The 11558-nt window shown below is 44.1% G+C and overlaps 1 protein-coding gene across 1 annotated transcript in view; it reads left to right on the top strand.

The window, feature by feature from the left end:
• Positions 1–8662, top strand: part of LOC109913794 (ubinuclein-2) — a 79324-nt gene extending 70662 nt beyond the window's left edge. The window contains exon 17 of the mRNA XM_020513342.2: positions 6504–8662. Within this exon, the coding sequence (XP_020368931.2) occupies positions 6504–6556 (53 nt within the window). The 3' untranslated portion in view covers positions 6557–8662. The remainder of the gene's footprint in view (positions 1–6503) is intronic.
• Positions 8663–11558: the final 2896 nt, after the last annotated feature.

The raw sequence follows: 11558 nt of genomic DNA, 5'->3' as shown, positions 1-11558 counted from the left end.
CCTTCTCTCTCTCTCTCTCTCTCCACCCCCTTCTCTCTCTCTCTCTCTCCACCCCCTTCTCTCTCTCTCTCCCCTCTTACCCCCACCCCCAACCCCTCTCTCAGGATGAAAGCTCCAGTGCATTTTTTCTGAACTGATCACTGTAGACCCTGCCATCTCCTTCTCTGTGCTGTCTGTTTTTACCTGACAATGGGAGTGGTTGTGCACTTTGGCAGGGAGAATAGAGAAGCTGAATATTATTGGAATGGAAAAAGACTGCAGACAGCTACAGAACAGAGGGATTTGGAGTCCTTATCCATGAATCCCAAAAATTTAACATCCACGTTCAGTGGGTGATGGTGAAGGCAGATGGAATGTTGGCCTTTTCAAAGGGAATGGAGATAAAAGCAGGAAGGTTTTGCAAAAACTATACAAGGCACCAGTCAGACCACAGCTGGAATTCTGTGAACATTATTGAATTCCTTATCTGAGGAAAGATAGGCTGGCATTGCAGGCAGTACCAGGGAAGATTCACTAGGCTGATACCAGATATGGAGGGACTGTCTTATAAGGAGGTTGAATAGGTTGGACCTATACTGATTGGAGATTAGAAAAATGAGAGACACCTTATTGAAACATACAAGATTCTTAGAGGATTTGACGGGTAGATGCAGAAAGATTGTTTCTCCCCTATGGGAGAGTCTAGGACCAGAGGACATAATCTCAAAATAAGGTGTAGCACATTTAAGACAGAGCTGAGGAGGAATTCTTCTCTCAGGATTGTGAATATGTGGGGGATCGTCAATGCTTGGTTATTAAGTATATTCAAGGCTGAAATAGATTTTCAATCAGTAAAGGAATCAAGGTTATGGGGAAGAGTGCAGGTAAGTGGAGTTGAGGTTTATCTGATCCACTGGTTGCAGTCATGCCTAACACATAGGAAAGTGGTTGTGGTAATTGGAGGTCAGTCATTTCAACTCCAGGACATCTCTGCACAAGTTTCTCAGGATAGTGTCCTAGGCCCAATCATTTTCAACTTCTTCATCAATGACCTTTCCTCCATCATAAGGTGAGAAATGGGGATGTTTGCACAATGTTCAGCATCTTTCGGGACTCCTCAGATACTGAAGCAGTCCATGTTCAAATGCAATAATATCTGGACAATATCCAGGCTTGGGCTGACAAGTGGCAAGTAACATTCATGCTACACAAATGCCAAGCTATGACCATCACCAATAAGAAACAATCTAACCACACCAGCTCTTGACATTCCATGGTGTTGCCATCACTGAATCCCCCACTATCAACATTCTGAGTGTACCATTGACCAGAAACTCAACTGGACTCACCACATAAACACAGCGGCTACAAGAGCAGGTCAGAGGCTAGGAATACTGCAGTGAGTAATTCGCATTCTGACTCTGCACTTGCTTGGATGGTGTAGCTCCAACAACATTCAGGAAAGTAAGGAGGCATGGGATTCAGGACAATTTGGCTGTCTGGATGCAAAACTGGCTGTCCAATAGAAGACAGAAGGTGGTAGTAGATTGAAAGTATTCAGCCTGGAGCTCGGTGACCAGTGGTGTTCCGCAGGGATCTGTTCTGGGACCTCTGCTTTTTGTGATCTTTATAAATGACTTGGATGAGGAAGTGGAAGGGTGGGTTAGTAAGTTTGCCAACGACGCGAAGGTTGTGGAGTTGTGGACAGCGTGGAGGGCTGTTGTAGATTGCAACGGGACATTAACAGGATGCAGAGCTGGGCAAAGAAGTAGCAGATGGAATTCAACCCAGAAAAGTGTGAAGTGATTCATTTTGAGAGATTGAATTTAAATGCAGAATACAGGGTTAATGGCCCTGAAGAATCCTGATTCTTGGCAGTGTGGAGGTACAGAGGGATCTTGGGGTCCATGTCCATAGATCCCTCAAAGTTGCTACCCAGGTTGATAGGTTATAAAGAAAGCGTATGGTGCGTTGGCTTTCATTGGCAGGGGGATTGAGTTTAAGAGCCGTGAGGTTATGCTGCAGCTCTATAAAACTCTGGTTAGACCACACTTGGAATATTGTGTTCAGTTCTGATCGCCTCATTATAGGAAGGATGTGGAAGCTTTAGAGAGAGTGCAGAGGAGATTTACCAGGATGCTGCCTGGAGGGCAGGTCTTATGAGGAAAGGTTGAGGGACCTAGGGCCTTTTTCATTGGAGCAAAGAAGGATGAGAGGTGACTTGATAGAGGTGTACAGGATGATGAGAGGCACAGATAGAGTGGATAGTCAGAGACTTTTTCCCAGGGCGGAAATGACTGTTACGAAGGGGCATAATTTTAAGGTGATTAGAGGAAGGTACAGGGGAGATGTCAGAGGTAGGTTCTTTATATAGAGAGTGGTGGGCGTGTGGAATGCGCTGCCAGCAGTGGTAGTGGAGTCAGGTACTTGAGAGACTTTCAAGCGACTCTTGGATAGGCACATGGAGGATAGTAAAATGTAGGGTATGCAGGGTAGTTTGATCTTAATAGGATAGTAGGTCGGCACAGCATCGTGGGCCGAAGGGCCTGTGCCGTGTTGTACTGTTCTACATTCTAACATGCAATAAGTTTGACACCATCCAGGACAAAGCAGCCCCCTTGATTGGCATCATATACACAAACGTCCACTCCCTCCAGCAGCAGTGCATACTGTCTACAAGATGCACCAAAGATCCTTAGACCTTCCAAACCTACAACCAGTTCCATCCAGAAGGGCAAGAGCAGCAGATACATGGGGATCACCACCACCTGCAAGTTCCCCTCCAAGCCTCTCACCATCCTGACTTGGGAATATATCGCCTGTTGCTGGGTCAAAAATCCTAGAATTCCCTCACTAATGACATTTTGGGTCAATCCACAGCAGGTGGACTGCAGTGGTTCGAGAAGGCAGCTCACCACCACCTTCTCAAGGGCAACAAATGCTGGGCAACCCCCCACCCCACCCCCACCCCCCGTGACACCTATGTCCCACACATGAATGAAAAAATCATAATTACATTGATTGGCAGAGCTGCATAAATCCTGTCATCAGTCATTAAGCTGTGAAACTGGTGTTAAACTGTCCTGAAATGTGATGTGCCTTGAAAAGCAAACAAAGACAAAGGAACAGAAACTTCTGAAGTGGTACAGGGACAGAGACTTGAGAGTATGTACACATACAATGCTTCAAGATGACAGGAAAAGTCAAGACAACAGTTTAAAACCACATGGGATCGAAGGCTTTATTAATAGAGTCATAGAGTACAAAAGCAAGGAGGTATGTTAGATCTTTATAGGATGAGAGTTAGCACTCTACTGTGTATTGTGTCCCAGACTGAGTGCCAAGCATAGAGCTGCATGTCAAGATCTTGATAAAGGTGCAGAAACAATTCAATAGAATAGAACCAGACATTTATGTTGAGCTTCAGTGGGACTTTGGTTAGGCCACAGCTGGAATACTGTGTGCAGTTCTGGTCACTACACAATAGAATGGATGTGATTTCACTGGAGGGCATGCACAGGAGATTCATCAGATAACCAGGGATGGAGCAAAGAATAAGAAAGTCCTCCAAGCCTGTGCTGACACGGTTTGCCCTTGCATACTAAACCTGTCTTCACTTACAGGATCCCTCTATTCCCGTCCAATTCATGTATTCATCCAGGTGTTTCTTGAAAGCTACTATTGTGACTGCTTTAACCACCACCTCTGGCAGCGTATTCCAGGCACTCACCACCCTTTGTGTGAAAAACATGCCTTGCACATCTCTTTGAAACTCTCCCCACCCCGCATCTTGAACCTGTGTCCCCTAGTAATTGCCCCCTCTACCCTGGGGAAAAAGCCACATACTTTCCACTTTATCCATGCCATTCACAATCTTAGAAATTTCTATTAGGTCACCCCTCAAGCTCCTGCATTCTACCTTTCAGAAGCATCCACATCTTTCTGGTAGTGTGGTGAGCAGAAAACCAGAAGCAATATTCCAAGTGTGGCCTAACTAAAGTTCTATAAAGCTGCAGCATAACTTCCCTATCCTTGTACTCAATGCCCCTTCCAATGAAGCATGTCATAGGCATTTTTTACTAGCTTATCTACCTGCACGGCCACCTTCAATATCTGTGGACCTGCACACCCAGATCCCTCTGCATATCAATACTGCTACGGGTTCTGCCATTCACTGGATAACTTCCACCTGTACTTGACCTTCCAAAATGCATCACCTCACATTTGTCCAGATTAAACTCCATGTGCCATTTTTCTGCCCATGCCTCCAACTGATCTATATCTTGCTTATCCTGTGACAATCCTCTTCACTATCCGCAACTACACCAACCTGAATATCATCCACAAATTTTACTAATTAGACCAGCCACGTTTTCCTCCAAATCATTTATGTAGATCACGAACAGCAGAGGTCCCAGCACTGATCCCTGTGGAACACCACTAATCACAACCCTCCATTCTGAAAAGCATCCTTCCACCACCATCCTGTCTCCTATGACAAAGCCAGTTCTGTATCCATCTTGACAGCTCACCCCTCATACCATGTGACTTCACCTTTTGTACCAATCTGCCATGAGGAACCTTGTCAAAGATTTTACTGAAGTTCATGTAGACAACATTAACTGCTTCTCCCTCATCTTCACTTCCTCAAAAAACACAATCAAGTTAGTGAGGCACAACCTCCCCTGCATAAAACCATGCTATTACTAATAAGTCCGTTTGCTTTTAAGTACGTTTAAGTAGATCTTGTCTCTGAGAATCTTTTGCAATAATTTCCCTATCACCGACATGATGCTCACAGGCTTGTAATTTCCAGGATTATTTCTGTTACCCTCCTTAAACAATGGGACAACATCGGCTATTCTTCAGACCTCTCCTGTGGCCAAAGAGGATACAAATATGTCTGTCAGTGCTCCAGCAATTTGTTCTCTTGCCTGCCTCAATCATTTGGGATAGATCCCATCAGGATCCAGGGACTTACCTACTACCTTAATACTTTTTAATATGCACAACACCTCTTCCCCTTTAATAGCAACTTGGCTTAGAATTTTGACACTCCCTTCCCTGAGATCATCCTCCACCAATTCCTTCTCCTTGGTGAATACTGACACAAAGTATTCGTTTAGGACCTCACCTACTTCTTCCGGCTCCACACATAGATTCCCTCCTGTGTCCTTGAGTGGGCCAACCCTTTCCCTGACCCCTTTTAGCCCTTCTAATTCCTCGTGTAAGTTCTGTCTTAATTTCCTTGTGTACTTCAAGGGCTTTGTCAGTTCCCATCCTCCTAGACCTTACGTATGCTTCCTTTTTCTTTCTGACCAAAGTCATCCAAGGTTCATGTAACTTGCCATATCTATCCTTCATTCTTGTACGAACGTGCTGCTCCTGAACTCTTATCAACTGCCATTTGAAATACTGGCGCATGTCCAATGTAGATTTTACCCAAACAGCCGCCTCCAATCAAAATTCTCCAGTTCCTGCCTAATATTGTTATAGTTTGCCTTCCCCCAATTTAACACCTTCACCCAAGGACTGCAGTTATCCCTATGAATATCTTAAAACTCTCAGTATTATGGTCGCTATGCCCAAAACACCCCCCCACTGAAACTTCACTCTCCCGGCCAGCCTCATTTCCCAAAACCAGGTCCAGTATAACCCCTTCCCTGGTCAGACTGTTTACATACTGTGTCAAGAAGCCCTTCTGAATAGTCCTTACAAATTCTGCCCCATCCAAGCCCCTAGCATGAAGTGAATCCCAGTCAATTTAAGAGAAGTTAAAATCACCCATCACAACAACTCTGCTGTTTTTACATCTTTTCAAAATCTTCTCTACGTCTTCTGTCTTGTTATCTCCTGGCTGTTGGGAGGCCTGTAGTATAACTGCAGCATTGTGATTTCCCCCTTCGTATTCCTGAGTTCTATCTATATTGCCTCGCTGCATGAGTCCTCAGTACAACTGTGAGATAATCCGTTACCAGTAATGCAACTTCCCCACCCCTTTTACATCCCCTTCTATTACACCTGAAACATCTAAATCCTGGGACATTTAGCTGCCAGCCCTGTCCCTCTTTCAGCCAAGTCTCTGTGATGGCAATAATGTCATAGTTCCAAGTACTAACCACAGCTGTAAATTCATCTACCTTGCTTCTTGCATTGAAACACATGCATTTCAGACCACCTCCCCTGCACTTTTCAGCCATGTTTCCCTGCCTGTTCTTGTTTTTAGTCGTGTTTGCCTTGGTGTCTACCTCTCCCTCAATTTCTGCATCTACTGCCCTACTCCTCTGGTTCCCATCCCCCTGCCACACTGGTTTAAACCCTCCCCAATCACTCTACCAAGTAACCCCCCCCACCCTGGGCGTCTATAGGAAAACAATAGGGGCATGGGCTAATTGGATAACTCTTTCAGAAGCTGGCACAAACTGGCAGATGCACTTCTGTGTGTACGGTTGTATGATTCTGCACTTAACTGTAAAAAGAAACATTGAACATTATTAATATAACCAATTTCTTCTCTTCCATAGACGGCAACCAAAGCCAGGGAGACTCTTCGAAGGTTCAATGGAAATCACAATGACTTCTGAGGTCGCAGTAGACAACATCTCATGGGATATGTTGGATTTAAATTTCCCAATTGGTCCAGTGGCCTCCACCAATTAGGAGGTCTCTTGTTGGGTACCTGACTGAGGATAGTCTCCTTTTGTTACATTTATAACACTTCTGACCCAGAGCACTGTGGAAAAGGGAAACATTTACCGAGTTTGATTTACAAATTGGACCTAATTCAACTGGAGTTTGACAAGTCCATCTGTCTGTTAGCTCATCCGCTAGCCAGGAGGACTTCAGCCACGCGAACAGAGCTGTTCATTGGATTAAAAGACAGATTGAAAAGGTTAAATAGGATTCCAAAGCAAGGGGTCATCAAAAAAAGCACATCTTTTTCCACATGAATGTGTAGAGCAGCCATGGGTCCCATGGGAGCAGAACCAAGTGGAGGGAGATTCAGTGCATTGAAATGGAGGGGTGTGTGTGGTGATAGTAAGGGGATGAAATCTCAGGCCTGGGGAGAGTGACTGTGGAGAGCAAAGCCAGTGGGAATGGTGTGTGGGGCTGAAGACTTTGCAAGAAGTGAGGCTGAAGATCTGTTCAGGTGTTCAGGACAAGTGACTTTTTTTTTAAAAAATGTTCTATTTATCCAATACCCAGTAGGCCTTATGTACAGAAGGTGGTGAGACATTGGAATAAACAATAACAGCAAGTGAGGGAGAGGGGAGGTGCATTAACCTAGCGGACAAAATTCAAGGTGCTAAAAGGGCAATAAATCAGTCTGGCAAGATATTCTAACCTACCCTTAGGCAGGTCAGTCTTTGCCTGGAATAGCCTCAACAAAAACGCTATTATTATCATGTACTGAACAACATTATGGATCAGGCAGATTACTGATTGGTAGGTAGGGAAGTCCCCAGAACTGTGCAAACTACTTTGAAAGGCATTTCAGTAGCCCATATTCAGCTTTTCTACCAGATGGCTGGATGGCCACCAGAAAGTGCAGCAGCTCCTGCAGCAATTCTGGCCAACCTCTGAGCACAGGAGGATCATGTAATGGCTGTCTGAAGATTCGTGATTTATTCTGCGATTATATACTTGCTGCATTTAGCTTTAAGCATCTGCTACCTTTCTCTATGGTTGGTGCTAGTACGAACCATGGTTAAGGCACTGCCAACGTTTTGAGACGTCGTAGAGCTGGTTCATTATTGCAGCCACATCGGCTGATCTCAAGTGAGCCGTACTGTTATCAACTCAGCATCCTACTCAAAGAGTGTGAAAATCCACCCTTGTTGCTCATATATACATGAAGGATCAGGACAGCTTTTGACTCGGCAGTGATACCCTCTTTGGCTGCATAGTTTCTGAGCTCTATCCTTAGCCACATTTGAATGAGGCTGAATGCCATTGCAAGTGTTGGCACCTTCAGGGGGATGGGGGGTGTAGGGTTGGAGGAGCTTCCAAGCTTCCCACCTCTTTAAACTCTTAACTTTCAGAATTAAATAATTAATTGTTTTTTTTTTTAATAATGTTACTTCAAATTGGAGTGGAATAAGGCTGCCCCTTTGTGTTGGAAACGCGGGCGTTGCTGAATGTCACATCACTGAATTGGGGCTCTGAGGGCAGCTGGTGGGATTTAGCACATTCCCAGTCACCTCTGGCACAGGGAGGGAGGTGAGCACTGTCCTGTATCATTGTCTGACTAAGGGAGTTGGTGGGGCTGTTTAAACCAGATTTTCTGAAAGATTTTCCAAGGCTGCCTGCTGTGTATGAGTGTGTGTTTAATGATGATAAATAATGGCAGGATTGCCTCTCCCACAACAAACAGCGTGTGCAGGGGTAACTTTTTGTTTTGAAAATTCTGTCTTCTGGATATTCCGGTGCTAGGAATGAACAGTGGTTGCTTGGCCTGAGAAAGGGGAGAGGAATAAATGGCAGCCGCTGCATGCTGCAGACCAGGCAGTCCCTTGCCACCGTGCCTCAACAGGTTGAATAGCTTGCCAGTGTTCTCTGTCAGTGAAAACACATTGTTCTCTGCCGAAGTCATGGGAGATGGACCCTGCCAACCTGAATGAGCCTCTGTCAGGGACAAGCAGAAAACATTTTAAAATATATAAACATGCAAACATGAATTTAACTTACAACTTGTCTTTTTTGTTGGGGAGATGGGGGAAGGTGGTGTGGAGTCAACAGCATCTGATTCCTGATTAATTTCTCCAGAACTGCAGCTCCAGGCATTTTTCTCCGGAGGTTGTCTGTGGGATGTGCCCTGAATTTGAACCAGTTGCTCCAGGACTGACATATACTTCCCAGTTTGGCAGCTTCACTCTACTCCATGTGGGAGGAAGTGGCTGGTTCGTAAGCAGCCCACATGCTTAAATCTGTCACATGCTGATTTCCAACTGGGAGCAGATTTTTGACACCTTCAATCTACATTACACTTTATTAGCACGTTCGATTGTAACATCGTAAGATATAGGAGTAGGACCCTGCCTTTTAGCTCTTCAGACCTGCTCCATCACTCCATAAGGATATGGCAAATCTAGTAGTTGCCCTTACCCCACTTTCTTTCCTGCCCTCATAACCTTTGACCCCCTTGTCAGTTTTTAAAAAATGATCTAATTCTCCTTTGAATATATTCAATGACCCAGCCTCCACTGCTGTTGAGTGAACAGAATTCCAAACAATAATAACCTTTGAGGGAAGAAATTTCTCCTTAAGGGAGACACCAGTCATTTTGAAATATTACCCCAGTTTTAGATTCCACAAGACATTGGGAAATATCCTCTCTTAGCATCTGCTTTACCAGACCTCCTGAACTTATGTTAATAGGATCAAGTTGTCTCTCCTTTTTCTAAACTCCAATGAGTGTAGGCCCAAACTGCTGAACTTCTTCCCACAAGACAAGCCCTTCATCCCAGAAATCAGTGACTGAACCTCTCTGAATTGCCTACAATGGAAAAGGTTTGCTAACAGGAATCTATCCCCAGTATCACAAACTCTTGTGCAGGTAAAGGCTGAGTGATAGATTTGTCAGCCATATTTCTAACAGGTACCACTGGAGCCCAGCCAAATGCTGACTGACTCAAAAGTGTTTGACAGCAACTTCCAAACTTGCAATTTCTACCGCCTTAAAGGACAAGAGCAACAGATGCATAGAAACAGCACAACTAGTATGTCCCCTGCCCCACAGTTTACACACTGTCCTGACTTGTAACTATCACCATTCCCTCATTGTTACTGGGTCAAAATCCTGGAACTCCCTAGCTAACAGCATTGTAACCTGTGCCATCGGGTCTATATCAGTTTAAGGAGGCAGCTCATCATCACCTCCTTCTAGAGGGCAATTACGCTGGGTCAGATACTGATGCACATGTTCTACAAATGAGTGAAAAATTGTGGAGACACCCTGAGTGACTCTCAGCCCTGAATTCCAAGCTGGTTTATTATCAGACTGGTTAATGTATTGAACATTGCAACCTTCACACCTTCAGCTCCTTTGTTCAATCACCAGTAACTAAATAGCTAAATTGTTTTAAGGTTATGCAATGATGATGAATGATAAGGAAGGAGGATGCTCCATTCCTGCTGACTCTGGCTGCCTGTTTCCCTTCTGTAAAGATGGTGGGAGGGGCTGGATTGGTAATTGATTCTGCTGGTGCTAGCAAACACGATCCTAGCTGGTTCACAATGAGATTCAACAAATAACTTGCTCCTGCATTCAATGAATATTCAGGACTTAGTAGGAATGAAGATATAGTGATTTATTAATGCAGGGGAGATGTCTGAAGTTCACTTATAATTAGATATTAACTATGAGTATCATTAACTGCTGTTGACATTTGCAGGCCGTGGACACATTAATGTTCTGAATATAGCTTCCAGCTTTTAGTATCTTGCTCAGTCAGCACAAGCAGAATGAAGGACAGAACCTTCACTGGTAGTTGACTGCTTTTAAATGGACAAATCTGACGTTTTGCAGTGATCTCCTAAACTTAAACAACAGTAAATCGCTTTGGATGGATGTGAACATGCAGAGTGGGAGTAGACTGTTTTCAGCCCACTCAAGCCTTGGTTGATCATGGTTGATTTGTATTTTTATTATTTACTGACAGGATGTGGGGCATCCCTGGCTAGGCCAGCATTTATTGCCCATCCCTAATTGCCCTGAGGGCAGTTAAGAGTCAACCAAATTGCTGTGGGTTTGGAGTCATACATTGGCCAGACCAGGTAAAGATGGCAGTTTTCTTCCCTCAAGAGCATTAGTGAGCCAGTTTTTTTAACCTGACAATTGACAAGGGATTTGCAGTCATCATTAAACTCTTAATTCCAGATTTTTATTGAGTTCAAATTCCACCATGTGTCATGGCAGGATTTGATTCCAGGTCCCCAGAACATTAGCCAAGTTGCTAGATTAATAGGCTAACGATAATAGCACTAGGCCATTGCCTTCCCACATAGCCCTTACACTGCACAAAATAAATCTGAATTTTCAGTGGACTCCCACCTTAACAGTGTTTTGGGGAGCAAGATCCAGATTTCCACAACAATTTATACAAACAAAAGCACACTTTCTGGCATCAGCTCTGAACAGTCTAGTTATAATTTTTTAAAGGTTAATCCTAATTCTGGATTCTATCAGAGGGAATAGTTTCTATGTACTTTCTTTCATCCTTTAAACAATGAAACTACCTTAGTTCTTTCACTCCTTTATCTTCTAGAGCCAAGGGACTAGATCTGAGCTGCTCTATACCCTAATTTCATTTACTCACCTTTGATTCAATCCAACAGTCAGGCCTGGGAGAGAAGTAAAGACAATTCCCTGAATGTCTGTATCCAAAGGTATGAGGGAGCAGCAAAGAATGGTGAAGCTGATGGAGTTAATGCGGAGGCAAAAGCCAAGCCATTTACTGGTCTTGCATCCACCGTTCAATAATTTCAAGTATGTTTGACAGTTGAATGAGACAGAGGAATCCCAAGGGACTTTTTTTGCGATGATCTGGTCAAATCAACTTGATATTCATTGTGGCTAG

The sequence above is a fragment of the Rhincodon typus genome, chromosome 37 (assembly GCF_021869965.1).
Source record: "Rhincodon typus isolate 14 chromosome 37, sRhiTyp1.1, whole genome shotgun sequence".
NCBI classification, from domain to species: domain Eukaryota; kingdom Metazoa; phylum Chordata; class Chondrichthyes; order Orectolobiformes; family Rhincodontidae; genus Rhincodon; species Rhincodon typus.
The sequence above is the reverse complement of the archived record's forward strand: the minus strand, read 5'-3'. Positions and strand labels throughout refer to the sequence as shown.